This window comes from Aspergillus karnatakaensis (genome assembly GCF_047715665.1).
Source record: "Aspergillus karnatakaensis strain CBS 102800 unplaced genomic scaffold BJY04scaffold_57, whole genome shotgun sequence".
NCBI lineage: Eukaryota > Fungi > Ascomycota > Eurotiomycetes > Eurotiales > Aspergillaceae > Aspergillus > Aspergillus karnatakaensis.
Window position 1 is genome coordinate 115,902 of NW_027395769.1, and position 18,724 is coordinate 134,625.

General features: G+C 49.5%; 6 protein-coding genes across 6 annotated transcripts; 3 read left to right on the forward strand and 3 right to left on the reverse strand.

Annotated features, from left to right (window-relative positions):
• Nucleotides 1-2,565: 2,565 nt before the first annotated feature.
• Nucleotides 2,566-5,138, reverse strand: BJY04DRAFT_130303 (THO complex subunit THO1/HPR1). Its single transcript, XM_073708474.1, has 7 exons — nt 4,851-5,138; nt 4,705-4,783; nt 4,537-4,655; nt 3,799-4,482; nt 3,596-3,745; nt 3,231-3,544; nt 2,566-3,177 (listed from the first exon to the last, which is right to left on the reverse strand). The coding sequence occupies exons 1-7, from the start codon at nt 5,088-5,090 to the stop codon at nt 2,766-2,768; spliced, it is 1,998 nt and encodes a 665-aa protein (XP_073567109.1). The 5' UTR covers nt 5,091-5,138; the 3' UTR covers nt 2,566-2,765.
• Nucleotides 5,139-5,312: 174 nt separating this feature from the next.
• Nucleotides 5,313-10,193, forward strand: BJY04DRAFT_230796 (RNA helicase aquarius). Its single transcript, XM_073719364.1, has 4 exons — nt 5,313-5,592; nt 5,647-5,747; nt 5,797-9,279; nt 9,350-10,193. The coding sequence occupies exons 1-4, from the start codon at nt 5,357-5,359 to the stop codon at nt 9,787-9,789; spliced, it is 4,260 nt and encodes a 1,419-aa protein (XP_073567110.1). The 5' UTR covers nt 5,313-5,356; the 3' UTR covers nt 9,790-10,193.
• Nucleotides 9,903-11,270, reverse strand: BJY04DRAFT_130352 (PaaI family thioesterase). The gene is made up of 10 exons (XM_073708475.1): nt 11,163-11,270; nt 11,066-11,106; nt 10,988-11,000; nt 10,815-10,880; nt 10,722-10,764; nt 10,592-10,663; nt 10,482-10,528; nt 10,408-10,426; nt 10,240-10,318; nt 9,903-10,193 (listed from the first exon to the last, which is right to left on the reverse strand). The coding sequence occupies exons 1-10, from the start codon at nt 11,187-11,189 to the stop codon at nt 10,121-10,123; spliced, it is 480 nt and encodes a 159-aa protein (XP_073567111.1). The 5' UTR covers nt 11,190-11,270; the 3' UTR covers nt 9,903-10,120.
• Nucleotides 11,271-11,330: 60 nt separating this feature from the next.
• Nucleotides 11,331-13,245, forward strand: BJY04DRAFT_198557 (TFIIH/NER complex subunit TFB2). Its single transcript, XM_073712623.1, has 3 exons — nt 11,331-11,583; nt 11,650-11,737; nt 11,804-13,245. The coding sequence occupies exons 1-3, from the start codon at nt 11,460-11,462 to the stop codon at nt 13,023-13,025; spliced, it is 1,434 nt and encodes a 477-aa protein (XP_073567112.1). The 5' UTR covers nt 11,331-11,459; the 3' UTR covers nt 13,026-13,245.
• A 166-nt stretch (nt 13,246-13,411) lies between these two features.
• BJY04DRAFT_130400 (AP-2 complex subunit alpha) lies at nt 13,412-16,959 on the forward strand. Its single transcript, XM_073708476.1, has 4 exons — nt 13,412-14,305; nt 14,361-14,695; nt 14,742-16,660; nt 16,709-16,959. Exons 1-4 carry the CDS (start codon nt 13,854-13,856, stop codon nt 16,862-16,864), a joined length of 2,862 nt encoding a protein of 953 aa, XP_073567113.1. The 5' UTR covers nt 13,412-13,853; the 3' UTR covers nt 16,865-16,959.
• Nucleotides 16,960-17,054: 95 nt separating this feature from the next.
• Nucleotides 17,055-17,864, reverse strand: BJY04DRAFT_210057 (YggS family pyridoxal phosphate enzyme; the record flags this gene model as incomplete). Its single annotated transcript, XM_073714204.1, has 1 exon — nt 17,055-17,864. The coding sequence occupies one exon, from the start codon at nt 17,862-17,864 to the stop codon at nt 17,055-17,057; it is 810 nt and encodes a 269-aa protein (XP_073567114.1).
• Nucleotides 17,865-18,724: the final 860 nt, after the last annotated feature.

An 18,724-nucleotide genomic window follows, 5' to 3' on the forward strand; every position in this document is an offset into this window, starting at 1 on the left:
CACACGGGGCGAAAAGGAGCAAAGAGGGGAAGCAAACTCCACTGCACCGCACCTGCATGAAACATCTTTGCTTTGTGAAGCGAACGATCAGGAGGACCGAAGGAGCAATGGATGAATAGGAGACTCAGCCGACGGAGAACGGGTGTTGAGGAATGTACGGAGTATCAGGCCTTCTCTGCTTGGGGTAATTATTGTTGATGTTCTTTGAACTTTGCATACTCAAAGGACGTCGACATGAGTCGTAGTGGGTCAACAGGAAGACTGTTCCATCACATCCAGGCGCCTGACGTGAGCTCGGTTAGAGAAGAGGACCGGAGAATTGCCTGAGAAGTACTGTATGGAGTACACATATGGGAAACTAACCCAAACGCAGCTTTTCCGATTAGCTGGCGATAGGAGACTGTGGCTCGATGATCAAGTGTCTTTGTTGCTGTCAACCGTGGCAGATAGAGACGTCAATCGGAGTGCAATTTATATAAGGGGATTGAGGGTTGAAGCCAACTGGACAGAATAGTTCTATGAATACCTGACAACTCGAAAGGCCAGAACATCGTGAAACGAGGTTCGTCGTCCTGTCGAGTACGATGGAAGCAGAAGCAGCTCTTGGTGTTCTCAACGTATTACGCAGGCGTTCGGCCTTGGTTTTCTCGGAGAATTCTTGACCAGTGATGAGCCTGACGCCCCTGTGATGGGCATCTTGTTCTTCAGGCAAAAGACGGCTCTCTGGCTGTGGCTTCATTGCCTAGAGAGGAAAGGTCCCAGCCGAAATCTCGGAAATGTCAGCTCGTCGCGATTGAGATCCCGACTCGTTCGATGAGGCGCCCGTACTGATTGTCCCGTCCGGTGCGTGTGCGCATCGAGGCGGCATTGACCAAATCGGACAGAGGTACAGTCAGTGAAGCTGGGCGGTACTTTGGGATCCGATCCCAGCAGACTGTTACCTTTGCAGGCGGTTGAACCGAAAGTGGAGGGGCTGCTCTTTCGTAAGTACCTAACCTGAAGAATGCAAGCCCATAGTAATAATAATAATAATAATAATAATAATAATAATAATATATGGCCTGATCATGTCAAAGCTTCCTTCTGGCGGCAAATAATACATACCAACATCAAGGATCGTGATTGATTGATCAGTCATGATCGCAGGACCGCAGGTGGCATCTTGTCACAACGGTGCGGGGAAGAAGATCACAGGCAAATCATCGACGCTCCGGAGGTGCCGCCTTAATCTGCTTCAAGGCTTCGCGCCGTGCCAAGATGGAGAGCTTTCCCCTTCAATTTGGGCTGTTCTTTGTGATCTAGTCAGTTGTCTTCCTTCAGGTTGGGGTACGGCGGAGTAGCCTGTAGGACATAATTCGAGTTCTTTCAAGTTCAAAGTAGGAAGTCAGAAGGACTCGACTCTTCAGCCGCCCTTCCCTGTCTGGTCTGTGCGGGTCTCCATCGAAGCTGAAACGCCACGAGGCCAGAAGCTCCAGCAGCGGTGCCCTATCTTGTCTTTTACCGAGGCACATTTTTCAGCGAACCTCCAAAATACTCGCTGAGACCTGGATGGTGTGCCCGAAGCTCTGCATGATTTAGGAACCGTCGTCGTACCTTGAAATCCGCAGTGCTTCACCAACACTTGATCAGCATTGAGCAGCAGCGAACTCGCGATCATGGTACGACGGCTTGATCGCCTCCCATACCAAGACTCGAAGGCTCGAAAGCTCGAACTGAAGACTGGAGCTCGGGCCTAATTTTACCGTGAAACATGACAGCCACCCTTTAATCTCGCCTCCAGAGATTTGGAATCTCCAAGTCTGCAGGTTTTGGATCCTCCAACTCCCAAGCGCCAGGCAAATGCCATGCTCTCTCCACGTTGCTGCCAGAAACAGGGCAGTTAGGCTGTGTGCTGTCAAAGCAAGACCCGTTTCGGGTAGATTGAGGTTTATGCATGATGTTCTTCATCATGAGTCTGGATTATTAGGCTCCGAATTCTTAACTTATGCAGGTACGAGCAGGTGGTGTGGACGTTGATCATTGATAAATTGCGGAGGCAGCTAGGGTTTGTCTCTTGAGAACTGGTCAATTATTGGACTTGGTGCAAAACTCAAAGAATTGAAGGATTCTCTCCAATGGTCCTGCAATTGTCATCTATTTCCAGGTGGCGACCTTGCCTCATGAATAGGAATCATAACAGCCTTCAAAATATGAGATTTGAGTCTGATTGAGACGAAAGACATCAATAAGGGAATAGCGCTGCTTCTGCTACCATTCGTCAAGCGCCAACAGTGAAGCGATTCGGATCGCAATACCACATTGCCTTCTACTTGTGTGCCGTTAGTGGTTATTGCTAATAATGCAAGAAGGCGCCTGTTTCCCTGCATTTCGAATCAACCCTCGAGGAAACGCACAGGACAGTAGTATGACTATGTGGTCGTGCATGCGATGACTGTGGAGAGGCGTGATGTGGCCTCATTCGAGAGTTTGACGCCGGCCTTTGATAGGAGCGTAGGCCGTCAACCAATAAACCGTTGAGGCTGCCTATACTCGAGACTGAAGAACCTTTATGTCACTTCGCCGAGTGGTTTTTAGGCTTATCTACGTGCATGCATTTATTGATCAGCACTGTCTTGCCCTGTGACAAGCTTGCCCCTTTCTGCAGAATGAGGTGCATGATGCATGATGCATGTTGCGTTACATGGTCACAAGTGATGACCAAAAGAGCGGCAACAGGTCCAATGGAAAGATGCACGGCCTATACCGCTGGATTCCTCGTTGGGGTCTCACGCTGCCGGTGCGTCAGTAAGTGGCGTATCATTTGTATCGAACACCTTCGGCTCCGCAACACCGGCAGCATTTGCAGAGTCTGCATCAAGCTCGTGATCTTGAGCCGGCCCATTGGATTCGCCCTCCTGGGAAGATTTTGTCGTTGACTCTTGTGGTGTACTTGTGGGGGGTTGCGCGGTGCTCTCGGCGGGCTGCGGAGTCTCGAAAAGGCTTTTGAGATTCTTCCCATCATCGATCTTATCAAAAGCTGCAAACTTGCTCTTGGCGGTAAGTCGCAACATCAGCCAAGTCTTACTAGCTTTGGTCTGGTCTGCGGTGGCCTTATCCTCCTTGGTCTGTGCCATGTCTATATCGAAATCGATGTCATCGATGACTCCCATTAAGAAATCCGAGGCAGGAACAGAGAACCTAATGTAGATTAGAAGGTGCTTTCAGTCTTGAATACCCCCAGGAATGCGTACCTTCCGGACTCTTTAAGTCTTTCGATGCCAGATAATGATTCGCTCTCAGAGAGAAATTTGAGATCGAGAGAACCCATCGGGTTAGCCTTAATGTGTTTGTTTGTGTAGGCCTTGATTGCCTTTCCACGAGCCTCGAGGTACTCATCTACCGAGATCGCCGGCCTCTCAATTGGAGGACAGCCTTCAGCCTTCCAGCGGACCCAGTTTTTGTCTCTGGATAAAACTGTATCTACCATGCGGTAATAGAATTTACCGCCAGCGCCTTCTTGAAGATATCCTTCAATTGATCGTCGCATTTTTACGGCCCATTGACCCTAGAAACATTAGCTAGGAGTTAAACCACGTCAGTACCGAGGGAGACTTACATCATCGTCGTTAAGTGTGAAGCCGTACAAGACAGACTTGTTGGTCAAATCAGCTAGCTTCGCCTTGGACTTTTGCGTGAGGGAAAGCATGAAATCCAGGAGGATTAGGGCTTGGACCAGTACATGGCGCCTGAAAGCCGTGTCATTGACCTAGGCCGCTGAGTCAGAGACTTGAAGACACAACGCGCTACAGATCATATTACCTCAAGGTCGAAAAGCTCCCGGCTAGTGAGATACTTTGGGTTGAAGCTGCTTGCAATTTCGGGTCCGTCTGCGGTTCGTTTCCGTTTGTTTGATTTCCGAATTTCCTCGGATGCTTTGCTGTTAGAAGTCTCAAGCTCGGTGTTGACGGTTTTGAATGCAGACAGTGTGAATTCAAGCCCAGTTTTGAACGTGTCAAAGTGCTGAGGATCAAAGACTTTTGTTGGCGCAGAGAAGTACGCTTGCAACCCCCAAAATATGGGGTAAAGGGCGCCTAGATCGAGCGGTCCTTCCCCGGACTTATCTTCTGCCTTAGATACGGTTACTTGGGGTGTCTTTGCCACATCATGGCTAGGCGACTTGTCGTCCTTTTCGGCTGCAATTTGTGATTCGGCTTCTTGAATCTGTATGTCGCCTGTAGCAGGTGCTTCGTTCACATCGGACATGTCCACATCCATACCATCCACTTCACCGCCGTCTTCCTTGTCCACCGTGTCGAATGTCGTCACATTTTCGGTGTGATATTCACCTCGAAGGTTTACCGCACTTTTGTCGCCAAGCGGGAAACTTTGGAAGAGAAAGATAAATACGCGGCCGCAGAAGACTGTGTCCTCTGCCCGTGAGAGCCTCCGGAGTAACTCATTACAAGATCTCAGGATGATCAAGCTTTTCTGTTTGAAGTGTTTCTTCATGGGAGTCAGAATCTCATTAGAATAGCTGAGAAACAAAGGTAACTCTACCTTTGTGTTGCGCTCCCTTCGAGACTCCAGGTAATCGAAAACTTTGCGACAGCCCTCAATTGTCTGGCTATCCAGCAGTTCCTCGATCAACCAGAATATGAGGCCAGGTTCGCATTGTTCTGAACGGCGTTAGGGCGACATTCAAATGCGCGGGAAATGAAGACGAACCGTTATCGGAGAAAACAGAGATAATGTCGAGCAAATGCCATATAGAAACGAATTCGGGATCGTCGATCGCTGTTGTAGCCTAGTGTGACGATGCAGTCAGTGGCTCAGCCTTGCATCAGAGTGAGATTGGTAGTAGCAAGGCGTACAAGAAGACCATAGAACCTCTCCCGAAAAGCAATTTCGACAGCGGCAAATCGTGTTGGCTGACTCAATTCCTGGGATGCTTCGCCATCCTCCCCTTGTACAAGCCAAAATGCCTCCCCAAGCTGTGTTTCCGCTAAAGGAGGCTCGATCTCCTTACCCGGTTTGACCTGTTCTGCCTTCAGCAGTAAGGAGTCGATCAGTCTCCTGTATATACCTGAAACATCAACATCTGCATTCGCCATTTCTTTTTTTTTTTTTTGGATGGCGTCCGGTAGGGAAGGAGTTTGATATCCGTTGTCGCGTGGGAGCTCTAAAAGGGCGAAACCTCAGGGCGGCCATTGGAGCCGCGAGCGGCTCTCCAGGCTTATTTTCTCCAATCATAAGATGCGCTAGACGCGCGCCTAAAGCTAGGTATCTGTTCCGCCCAGCTGGGCGGACCTCTTGCGCAAATCCATAGACTGTTGGAGCCCGCGTTCGGAGTGCTATTTGGCAATTCCATTGTCGAGGGATGGGTATCCAGACACAGCATGCCATGGCGCACGGCCTTGACTCCAGACCGACAGTGGAGGACTTTCGTGATGATAACCCTTGGGTGCGATTAGCGAAAACCCATTGGCTCGAGACTTCGGTTGTTCGCAAAGTGAAGCATGATGTGATCAAGAAAGATATCTGGGACCCTCTGGAAGCTGAGGGCTTCAGCTTTCGCTCTCTTCTCACACTTGAAAACTTGAATGTTCTAGAAAAGTATGCGCCGCTTCTGCTCTTCGCATTCGTCACGGTTTGCTAAAATCTGGATAGGTATCTCTGGCCTACTTACACGGAAGACGCCTCGAACTATCATGTTCTGCTGTTGATACTGGTAGTGAGTGTCAAGCAAAGAGAACATTTGCCTATATGGAGTTAGAAGAATTGCTTGCTGCACATTGAGCACAGGCTGACGATACGCAGACATCTTTTCCGACCGCCCCGATGAATTTTCCAACCTTTTCAACCGAATACTTTCGATGAGCATCGACCAGTCACTTTCTACCTTATCTCGGCTTTCCATAATATCGTTCATGATCAGCGCGTTTCAATCGCTCGAAAATGCATTAATCCGCAAAGAATGCGCTCCCCTCGTTTCCATATCCATTTGGCATAATTTACACAGCGAAGAGGCGAGGGAGCGCGTGTTGGCAAAATCCCCAACGCTGAAAAAGGCATGGAGGGCGGCAGCTAAGCGTTATGATGCTGGAGATGACGGGGCAAAGGCGAAGATGCGGTTCGAACGATCATGGCTTTACACCATGCTTCTTGACTTCTTGCGAAGACTGAACGGAACTGAGAAGGACCGGGCAGATAATCTGCTATATTGCGAACGCTTCCTCGAATTCCTCGTCGATTTAGAAAGCCAATTGCCAACTAGGCGCTATGTCAACACTTTGCTGAAAGATCTTCACCTCCTCCCGATCATGCGTCTATCCCAAACTTACCGCTCCACCGAGAATGCGCTGTTCCGCGACTTCCATAGCCTTTTCAGTCATTTCACCGCATTTGCAATCAATGACTACACAGGGGAAGCGTTGTCATCGCAAGCAGTATATGATGCCCACTGTAGTGATCTGGCACAGCTACAGAGGACTTCCATGAAACATTACAAGGATAAACTGACGATCCTGGCACTATCGAATTACGGTTCCATTGAACAACGGTCCGAACTCGAAGGTCAATTATCCTCTTTGGAGGACTCGGAACTTCAAAGTTTATGCTCGCATTTAGGGTTCCGCACAAGTTATCCCAAGCAAGCAAGTGTTGTAACTGATCGTCCTCTATTTATGGAAGTGCTCTTGTCGCACTATGAACGCGCAACCTCATTTCAAGAGGCCGCCTCTCATCTTAGCGTTTTGCCGACAGAAGACAGTTTATATGACTCGGCATTGCTTCGCAATGAGACTTATGATGGTTCTAGGCCGCTTGCTATTCCTAAATTGAACCTTCAATACCTTAGTCTCGGCGATTTCCTCTGGCGGTCGTTCTTGCTTTCCCGCGCTGAAGCATTCTTCCAGATCCGCAAGGACATGGAGTCTATTGTCAAGAGAATGCAACCCCGTTCGAGTCAGGACGGAAAAACCCTGACATTTGATGGGTTTTCTCGTATGGCTATACCTATCTCGAAACCCGCCATCATTGAAGTTGCACCCCCCAAGGTCGGTTCAGCGAAACCTGCTTTTGTGCGAGCTGAGATTACTATCGAGGTTGGCAGATTAGCGGACCACATCCGTGCAGAATGGGACTCACTGCGCCCTGACGATGTCGTCTTTCTCCTAGCCGTGCAGTCTGGCCAAGCAGGTAATCTAGGGCTGAGAGATGCTGGGTCTTCTCAAACACCTGGTATCATGCATCTTAGATCCGCGGACGTTGTACAGATCCTCGATGAAAATGGTCGCCCGCTCCGCGAACCGGCAGCAGGACAAGCAAACGGCTACCGATCTCGTCCCCGAGTCAGGAAACTGTTACTCAACATCGATGCTGCTGCCTACAAAGCAGACAAAGACCGCATTACCCAAGGGAAACCAGACATCTACCCTCTTATCAATGTGATTGCGAGAAGGAGAGGAAGGGAGAATAACTTCAAGTCAATCCTCGAAACCATGCAAAGGCTCATTGTGTCTGATATCACTCTCCCATCGTGGATTCAGGACATATTTCTGGGTTATGGAGATCCTTCCGGGGCACGATATAGTGAGCTACCGAACCGACTGAAGTCTGTGGACTTTAAAGACACGTTTTTGGACTGGCAGCATTTGGTTGAGAGTTTCCCGGGCTTGAGTATTGAGCCTTCGGGCGACGCCACGTCCAGCTTCCAGCCACCATACGTTCTTGAATATATTGAAGAGCCAGCACAGCCGCCAACCACCACTACCTCAAAGAAGCGAAGGAGGGATCAGTCGCTCGAAAGTCAAACGGTTCCCAAGACTCTCCGCGTCTCGACCTACAAGCCGCCCAACCCAGGCCCATACCCTGTAGATGCTCCAAAGCTCAACACTGTTCGCTTTACCCCGGCACAGATAGAAGCGATCGCATCAGGAACACAGCCAGGACTCACAATCATTGTTGGTCCCCCTGGAACCGGAAAGACTGATGTCACAACCCAAATTATCAACAATATTTACCACAACTTCCCTAACGAACGTACATTACTGATTGCGCACAGTAACCAAGCATTAAACCAACTCTTCCAAAAGATTGTTGCGTTAGATGTTGATGAGCGCCATCTATTGCGTTTGGGTCACGGCGAAGAGGAACTAGAAACAGAAACAAGCTATAGTAAATATGGCCGTGTGGAATCCTTCCTCGACAATCGAAACCATTTCCTTGCGGAGGTCGCCCGCTTAGCAGCTTCAATAGGAGCACAGGGTGCTCATGGAAACTCCTGCGAGACCGCCGGTTATTTCAACACAGTATACGTGAAACCAGCCTGGGCAAAATTTTGGGATCTTGCCCGTGTTGAAAACGTATCTACAAATGACATTGTCGCGGCTTTCCCGTTCCACGCCTATTTCTCCAACGCACCACAGCCTGTTTTCGATCCTTCCGTTGGCAGAGAAACCTTGATTGATACAGCAGAAGGGTGCCAGCGTCATATAAGCAAGATCTTTTCCGAACTAGAAGATATTCGTCCTTTCGAAATATTGCGACAGCCCAAAGACAAGGCCAACTATCTCCTTGTCAAAGAAGCTCGAATCATCGCAATGACAAGCACGCATGCCGCCATGCGTCGTCAGGAGATTGCCGACCTTGGATTCCATTACGACAATGTTGTTATGGAAGAGGCTGCGCAGATCACCGAAGTTGAAAGCTTCGTACCTGCTGCTTTACAAAACATGAAGGATGGTCAACTCCCCTTGAAGCGAGTTGTCCTATGTGGAGACCATCTTCAAAACTCCCCCATCATCCAGAATATGGCATTCCGACAATATGCACACTTTGAACAGAGTCTTTTCCTTCGTTTAGTGCGGCTCGGCGTCCCGGCCATCACGCTTGACCAGCAAGGACGTGCTAGACCCAGTATTGCAGAGCTTTTCCGATGGCGCTACAACAATCTCGGGAATTTGCCCGTAGTTGAACAGGCGCCGGAGTTCAAACAAGCGAATGCTGGATTTGAGTTTGAGTACCAATTCATTAATGTGCCAGACTATCAAGGCGTAGGTGAAAGGGAACCAACTCCTCACTTCATCCAAAATCTTGGAGAAGCAGAGTATGCAGTTGCCATTTTCCAATACATGCGACTCCTCGGCTATCCAGCCTCAAGGATCACGATTCTTGCAACATACGCAGGTCAGACGGCACTAATTAAGGACGTCTTGAACCATCGCTGTGCCAAGAATACTCTATTTGGCATGCCCAAGAACGTCACGACGGTCGACAGATACCAGGGCGAGCAGAATGACTGTGAGTTTATCCACATCCTCACTCACCTCTTATTCTCCCCCAGGCGCTCTTTGCTGACGAATTATACTAGACGTTATTCTCTCTCTTACGCGAACTCGCACCGTCGGATATCTCCGCGACGTTCGCCGCCTCACAGTAGCGCTCTCTCGCGCCCGCCTCGGTCTCTACATCCTCGGCCGCCGCGAGGTCTTTGAGTCATGCTACGAGCTCAAGCCTGCTTTCGACTTGCTGCTGCAGCGCCCCGATAAACTCAGGCTTGTCACTGGTGAAATGTTTCCAACTACCCGAACATTGGGCGACCAGTCCCAGAGCTCTCCAATGGAGGGCGTGGAGCATCTCGGTCAGTATGTCTTTGAGATGACTCAAGCCAAGGTCAAGGCTCTGGGTGGCCAGGACGCGATCGTTGATGAGACAATGCCGGATGAAGAGGATGGTCTAGTAGATGATGGCGATGAAGTTATGCTTGGGACAGGTGAAGGAGAAGAAGACCCGTTGCACGAACATGTATGAATGTGGATTTGGGAATAATCAAAAGTGAATTACTGGGTGGCTGAATCTTGGTGGTGGCTCGACTAGATTATCTGCTTCAAATTACAAGATCTTCCTTCGAGAACCTTAACTTCTTTACCAACCACGGTCCAAGTCTCTACCCGACTTCGTATCTTGTAGCTACTTCGTTGCGGCTCGACTAGAATGACACTGGATGATACAATGGCTAATAAACCTCGACTTCTCCCTTGAGCTACATAATATATCCAGACAGATATAGAAACTTCTAATACTTCTTTGGTGTTAAGCCTAGATTTTTCAATCAGGTAATACCGATTTATATAGGGATTTTCTATGGCGATGACTTCCGTTCACTCAACTCCTCAACGATATTCTTAGGGTCTTTCCAAGCAAGTGCGACGTACCTGGCAAGTTAGTTAGGTTCCCAGAGACATCCAAGATGGGACATACTTTGTGTGACTTCCTCTCGCGAACACATCTCCCTTGCTATTCATGAATCTGACAGAGGTATATGCCAGAGTCTTGCCGACTGTAGCAATGGTTAGTGAGTAACACTCCGAGTGATTGATTCTCTGCGAATGCTAGATAGGGTTTTGTTTATCAAAGAGACGAACATACACTTATCACAAGTCACTTCCTGCTGCAGATTCAGCCCTAGGTCAAGGAATAGATATACAAGTGGTGAGACGTACTGCAAGAATCTTATCACCAACTTTACCACCAGAGCTGAGATATGTAACTATTGACAGTTAGGTACGTTTGCGGGTCAACCCTGGCTCCTACAAAGTTTGATCTCTCTTACCGTTCAGATCGGTTGATACGCCTGTGGCGTAGAGCCCACGGGATGCAACAGCCAGAGATCCGCCTAGATCGACTGAACATATTTAGAGTCCGAAGGCTGTGGAGACAAGGTAGCATTATGCCCTACTTACCCATACTAGCAATAGTGCCGCCATGAAGGATGTTGAGGCGATTCTGGCAAGGTCTTAGCTCTTTGACCCTATAAGCTCGAATATATGACTTACTGTATGCTCCTTCTGGATGTCTAGTTCAAAGTTCACTGTTCCTGGCTTTGCAGCGGTCACTCGGAGCTGGGTAAACACTTGTCATCAGCACATTGCGAATGGTTGCGAGAGTCACCAACGGCTCTATGGGGCTTTGAGATTATATAAGGGTAGTCGGAAATAGCTCGGCTTACATTGTCCAGAAGCCTATTTCGCGGCAAGAGCTTTTGTTCAGCAATTGCTGGCTTTAGATACCGGTCCTTAAGGCCTACCGCGGTTCCAGCCCCGAAGTGGCTCGGAAAGAATCCCAAACCTGAATGACGTGTCAGAGGGATCAATGACACTGAAGTGAGGTCGATGAGCACTTACAGACTTAACAAATCGCAAAGCAGTCATTTTTGGCTTAATCAATTGATCATCTGTAATTGCCACTGGTATTTGATGTATATGCAAGCCGGAGTATTACCGTGAGATTATAGGTACCTAACCGCGGAGTGCGCATCGGGCCGTTTGGGTCACCGGACTAAATATATCAACGCTGTTTGGAACTTTGGTCGTCATTGTCCTCTCTCACCCCCTTCTCTCATGCTGGCACCTCCATAATCTCTTTGATCGGACCGCATCATGCTCTAGGAGAGCTAGGGAATTTCTGCGTCTGAAGGCAAGATGGCGGCTGCCCCGTCCCGTCCGTTTGACTATCTCGAGAGTCTTCCTGGGACGGTCTTCTTCAAGCTTTATCAGCAGCCATCCACCGCTCTAGCTATCTTCAGGCGCATGCTGCCTGACCTGGGTATGTAGACATGTAATGGTCACTGACTTCTCTTCGTTCGCTGTTAACCTCTCGTCTGGGCGATAGCGAAATGCTTCGTGATGGCGCTCCTCTACCTTAAGGACCCGCTTCCAGCCGCGGACCTGGAACTTTGGGTGAGATCTGAAAGTCTGAGGTGAGTTGAGCGCTTCTACGCCTTAACAGTCGCTTGCTGGGCTCTGACGGTTCTATCTTCACATAGAGAACGGGACAGCGCTCTCTCGATCCTCGGACGACTGCATATCCTGTCGAATACAACGACCGCAGGCAACGTCCGCGCCTACATGGTTACAAATCCATTCGCTGCGTCTCTTCGACAAGCCCTAACTGGGGCCGAACAAACCCAGTCATTCGGTGTGCTTCACAGATCTTTAGACGATGAAAGTGTTTCAATCTCTGATCTCGATGAATATGCGCGCCGCCAATGGGAAGGAGTTCTCGGTTATATGGTGGGAACGAGCGGTTTAGGGATTCAACGCGATGCAGGTCTGAGCAAGGGCGTAAAACAACTCTTACAAGCCGGACATCTGGTCGAAATTAGGGACCGTCGTGTCGAGATTACTCAAGACGGCTTTGCGTTTGTCTTACAAGATGTAGGCACGCAGGTCTGGCATATCTTGATTCTATACGTCGAAAGTGCGGAAGCTATTGAAATGGATAGCGTTGAGGTGTTATCCTTTGTCTTTCTCCTTAGTAGTCTGGAACTGGGCAAATGCTATGAGAAGAAGCACTTGACATCGAATCAGCTCCGGACGTTGACTGACCTAGCGGACTTTGGCATAGTGTACCAGGATTCTCCTGAAGCAAGCCATTTCTATCCTACTCGTCTTGCGACCACTCTAACGTCTGACTCAAGTGCTCTCAGCAATCCGCTTGCAGACACAAGCTCCGCCGACGGAGGTGACTCCAATCAATCTGGCTCGGGGTTTATTATCATCGAAACCAACTATCGACTCTACGCATATACTTCCTCACCACTTCAGATATCCCTCATTGCACTCTTCACGACTCTCAAATATCGCTTCCCAAACCTGGTTACGGGGAAAATCACTCGTCAGTCTATTCGCCGCGCGATTGAGATGGGGATTACGGCCGATCAGATCATCTCCTATCTTGCTACACATGCGCATCCTCAAATGCGCAAGCACAATGTATCCCGGTCTACATCTAACCAGGCCGGAATACCTCCGTCGGTCCTTCCACCAACAGTAGTTGACCAGATCCGTTTATGGCAGCTTGAGAGAGACCGTGTAAGAGCTACAGCTGGCTTTTTATTCAAAGACTTTGTCAGCCTTGCCGAATATGAGGCCCCGTGCCGGTATGCCGAAGAGATCGGAGTATTGATATGGAAGTCAGACCGCAAAAGAATGTTCTTCGTGACCAGGCACGAGCAGGTGGCGGCTTTTCTACGAAGCAGGAGATAAGACTCCATGCTATTCCATATTGACGGCGTTGATGCGGATTTGATTTTGATACCATATTCCCTTCTTGTTGCATGGCTTGGCTACGGCGGGGCGTTCTTGGGATTTAGTTGGGAAGGCACTGGGAAACCTAAAAATTGTAGAATAGCTATATGAAACCAATTATCTTACTATATAAAGTATGGTAAAGTTTTCAATACTGCTTGAAATTGTTCTGAAGGATGAAGCTGGAGAGCACAATCTCGAACTATATGCACCGCCACAACGTATCAACAATAATCCGCCGATCCCTGTCGGATCTGCCCCAGAAGTGGCTCAGCAGCCAGAAACGGGGGGCGCTCCTGGGAAGAGCTGCAGTGCGTACAACTATGCTTAACTCTCCGGGTGTGTCACAATTGACCGTCTTTGATCCTAGCGTTCTCCTTTCAATTCTTCTCTTACCTTTATTGTCTGCTTAACGGCCGGAATCACCCCTAAGGACGCTGACCATCCTTGTCCCGCATTAAGCTAACTCCTGACTGGCGCCGAAGACACGCTTCCCTTCCTTACCTTGCGCCATGCCCTCTGCCGCATAAAATACTAGGCACGACCCCGAAAACGAAAAAGGCAACGTCTGAATCAAGCGGTGGGATATGATTATATGAGATAGACCGACCGAGTGGACACTCTCAACCGGTGTCAGCACATATTGAAGATCAAAAGACAAAAGCGACTCCCACCTGCTCCGCGTCCCATTGGAGCCCTTGAACCCTCAAGTTTTCGGCTGTTCTTTACTCAACAGCATCTCGCTCGTCTACTCAAATTTCAGAGCAATCACCAGCTTAGCGCAAAATGTCGTCCATGCGAGGCCTTGTCCAGTTCATTGCCGACTTGCGAAATGCAAGAGCGCGCGAACTCGAGGAAAAGCGGGTGAATAAAGAACTGGCGAACATTCGTCAAAAATTTAAGTCTGGGAGCCTGGATGGATACCAAAAGAAGAAATACGTGTGCAAATTGCTATATGTCTACATCCAGGGGTACGATGTCGATTTTGGTCACTTGGAGGCTGTGAACTTGATCTCTTCCAACAAATACTCCGAGAAGCAAATTGGGTATCTCGCAGTGACACTTTTCCTTCATGAGGAACATGAACTGCTACATCTTGTTGTCAACAGCATCCGAAAGGACCTTCTCGATCAGCATGAACTGAACAACTGTCTGGCCTTACATGCGGTTGCTAATGTCGGCAGTAGGGAGATGGGTGAAGCTCTCTCAACTGATGTTCACCGGCTACTAATTTCTCCGTGAGATGCATCCGCCTCGTTAGAGCTAAAGAAGTGCCGCTAACAACCAGTGCAGTACCTCGAAAGCATTCGTGAAGAAGAAGGCTGCCCTCACACTCCTACGCCTGTACCGGAAGTACCCAAGTATTGTGCAGAACCAATGGGCGGAGCGCATAATATCTCTGATGGACGATCCGGATATGGGTGTCACATTGTCTGTGACATCGCTGGTTATGGCACTAGCACAGGACAGACCAGAGGAGTACCGCGGGAGTTATGTGAAGGCTGCTCAGCGTCTGAAGAGGGTTGTTGTTGATAACGACATCGCCCCGGACTATCTATATTATCGAGTCCCTTGCCCGTGGCTTCAGGTGAAATTGCTACGTTTGTTACAGTACTACCCTCCGTCAGGTAAGCTATACAATTCCTGGTGCTACACACTTCTAACCAAGTGCAGGCGATAGCCATGTCCGTGACATTATTCGCGAGTCGCTTCAGCAAATCATGCAGATTGCCATGGACACACCGAAAAACGTACAGCAGAACAATGCCCAGAACGCAGTGCTCTTCGAAGCAATCAACCTCCTTATCCATCTTGACACTGAGCACACCCTCATGATGCAAATATCCTCCAGATTAGGGAAATACATACAGTCACGGGAGACGAACGTTCGCTACCTCGGCTTAGAAGCCATGACACATTTCGCAGCTAGGGCCGAGACGCTTGACCCCATCAAGAAACATCAAAACATAATTTTGGGCTCCCTCCGTGATAGGGATATCAGTGTTCGTCGAAAGGGCCTCGACTTAGTCTACAGTATGTGTGATCTCACGAATGCGGCGCCAATCGTGAACGAGTTAATGCGGTACCTTCAGTCAGCTGACTATGCGATACGGGAGGAAATGGTCTTGAAGGTCGCTATTCTCACGGAGAAATATGCTACTGATGCCCAGTGGTATATTGATGTTACGCTTAAATTGCTGTCTCTTGCTGGCGATCATGTCAACGACGAGGTGTGGCAGCGGGTGATACAGATCGTAACCAATAACGAGGAACTACAGGCATACGCTGCACAGACACTTCTCACTTATCTGAAAACCGACTGCCATGAGAGCTTGGTGAAAATCGGCTGCTATGTCCTGGGAGAATTTGGACATCTGGTAGCTGACAATCAAGGATCCAGCCCTATCGAACAGTTCCTTGCTTTGCAGACCAAAATGATGACTAGCACCGATAACACCCGCGCCATGATTTTGTCATCTTTCGTTAAATTCGTCAATCTTTTCCCTGAGATCAAGCCACAGCTCCTACACATTTTCCGCTTGTACAGTCACTCACCAGACCCGGAACTACAGCAACGTGCCTTCGAGTATTTGTCGCTGGCGACACTTCCATCCGATGATCTCCTGCGAACAGTCTGCGATGAAATGCCACCATTCTCCGAGAGAGCTTCCATACTACTTTCACGTCTTCACCAGAAGACTGCTGGGACGACAGACAAGAAGACCTGGGTCGTTGGTGGCAAGGACGCAAATTCAGACGGGGCGGAGATCCTGATGGCACAAAACACGGGTCTTAAACGGACATTCACCACAATTGTCAATGGCAACAAGACGGGTACTAACGGCACGACCGTCTCGTCAGGCGCGTCAGGAGATCTTGCCGGTTTAGACATGAGTACGTCGACGGCGCCACCTCCCAACATGGCTAGTGCGGCCAACCTCTCTCCAGACTGGGAGATCGGATATAATAGACTGTACTTCTCTGACGAGGGTGTACTGTTTGAGGACGCTCAGATTCAGATTGGCCTTCGGTCTGAGTTCCGAGGCCATCTGGGAGTGCTGAAACTATACATTAGCAACAAATCCTCATTCCCTATTGGATCACTTACTACGACTGTGGATAATCCGTCTGCACCTCATCTCCGGGTCGACTCTAAAAGCCTTCCGGAGCCCTCAGTCCCGGCGGCTGGCCAGACCCAACAAACTCTCTTCTTCGAGGCCAAGGGGCCCTTCTCGGATGCGCCTACGATCCGCATCTCATATCTTGCTGGTGCACTGCAGGCGTACACTCTGCAGTTTCCTATTTTGATGCACCGTTACATGGAGCCTTCAGGATTGTCCGCTGAAGAATTCTTCAAACGTTGGCGGCAAATCGGCGGTGCTCCATTGGAAGCGCAAAATACCTTTGGAGTTGTGGCCAAGGCGGGGCCTGTTAATGAGAGCTTTACCAAGAAACTCGCGCAAGACTTCGGTTGGAAGCTATTGAGCGGTGTAGATCCCAACTCGACCAACCTTGTGGGCTGTGCGGTGTATCACTCTGCACAAGGAAAGACCGGATGTCTCCTTCGGTTGGAGCCCAACTACGAGAAAAAGGTCAGCATGCCATTCTCCTCCAGGTCGAATCCTACTGACAGTCTATAGATGTACCGAGTCACAATCCGTGCCACGCAAGAAGGAATTCCTCAAGCGCTGGCGCGACAAATGGAGCAGAGACTATCGCAGGGCCCCTTATCGGATAGAACGTACATCCGTGAACAGCCAAGGGGGATCAGCCCAACGGAGGACCTGGGCTACTAATATCGCATATAGCGTTTTTCGTGGTTCTTTCAACCTTACTGTCCTTGCCAGTGCATCGAGGTAGTTTGGTATGTATGTATTGATATCATTTAGAGTACATAATGTTTTGAGCATGCCGTTGCCACAGGCTGCAACCCCGTCTTGTCTATCTCTTTGAAGATACGCCCCGTTTCAAGATTCAAATTTCATATTAGACAACTCTAGCCTGGTCTTTTGGCGGCCTATCACCGAAAATCGTCGTCCCAACACGCACTTCATCGCTGCCTAGCACAATCGCACCCTCAAAGTCCTCACTCATTCCCATACTCAACTCCAAATGCGCCTCCTTCCCCTCTAGCCCCAAGACACTCACCACCTTCTCTCTCACACTCTTCAAAGTGAGAAAATCCTCATTCTCGTTCTCCGGCGTCGTCGCCCTGGACCTCGCAATTGCCCCAATCGTCATCAGCCCCTGCAACTTTAAGCGCGGACACTTCTCCCGGATAAACCGACATAACCCCACAACCCCCTCTTCGGGATCAACACCACTCTTATTCTCCTCACCAGAGGTATTAACCTGCACAAACACCCTCAATTGCTCCCCCCCCTTGCCCTCCTCACCCAGTACCTCAACTTTCCTATCTCCCCACCCTTTATCCAACAACCCCGCCTTCTTCTCACTATCCACACTCTCAACAGCCCATAAACTCTTCGTATCCCGCGCCAAAGAGACGCATTTATTCGACTGTAGTCCACCAATAAAGTGCCATTTTATTGTCGGTGGCAGCAAACGCGCCTTTTCCTGTAGTTCCTGGAGATAATTTTCGCCGAAGTGCTGGTGCGATACTGGTGCGGAGTGGAGGGCGAGGATGTCGGAGGCGGGCTTGAGCTTTGAGACTGCAATGAGACGGACGGGTGTTTCCTTGGGTGGGGAGAGTTTGGAGGAGGCGGCTGTTATGCGGGTTGCGACGGCCGAAAGGTTTGAGATGAGGGTGTTGCTTCGGGCGGGGGTAGGGGGCATGATGGTTGATTCAGTGTCTAGGGCTTGGGAGGTCATGGCCTTGTTTGCTGTATTTGGTCGACTGCGTATAAAAGTAAGAGTATGGGGTTAATTCTGTTGAATAGTTGCTGGTGAGGGGTGCGGAGGAAGATTGTGGTGGGAGCCAACTGAGCCAAGACTTGGAAGTTGGAGACTTCCAAGGATCCAAGTACCATACGGGTGTCCTGGTCGACGTAGCTTGACGGCATGGGCTTGAGTTTAGAATCAGGCATTACCCTTTACGGAGTACTAGAGAGAGCAACATGGGTACTCTATACGAAGCAACAGTAGTTCTAAAATTAAGCTGGAAGCAATACATCATTCGCTGTTGCGATCTCACAGCATTATGGAAGTCTTTAAAGGGCTTAGCTCACACGTGAGCCCGCGAAGACCAGATCCCAGATTCCCAGCACGTGACCATGTGATGATCTACCAAGATACGAGCTAACTATGATTGGTTAGGGCAGTCAAGCTCATGTCCTTACCCGATGCGGACGAACTGCTCATCAGCCCTCCCTCCACCCACCATGCTGCAGCGCAGATCAAACGACATCATCACTCCAGCCCTTTTCGCTCACCAATTACGACAACTAGCTACACAAGACGACGAGATACTCCATGAATGCCGCCTTCATTGGACAATCTCACTTGCCAAGCTCCGCCCAGTCGATGATAGACCACAGAGCATGGAAACTGGCCCGCCCCCCCTTCAGTTTTGCTCGGTTCATCAAAGCCCAGCATCTTGGATCTAGAATTGATTCCGAGGACTCATTCTCAATTTCTCTTCTTGTCCACCGGTCATGCTCCCACCGGCTTAGTCAAGCCATGATCGAATGGCGCCA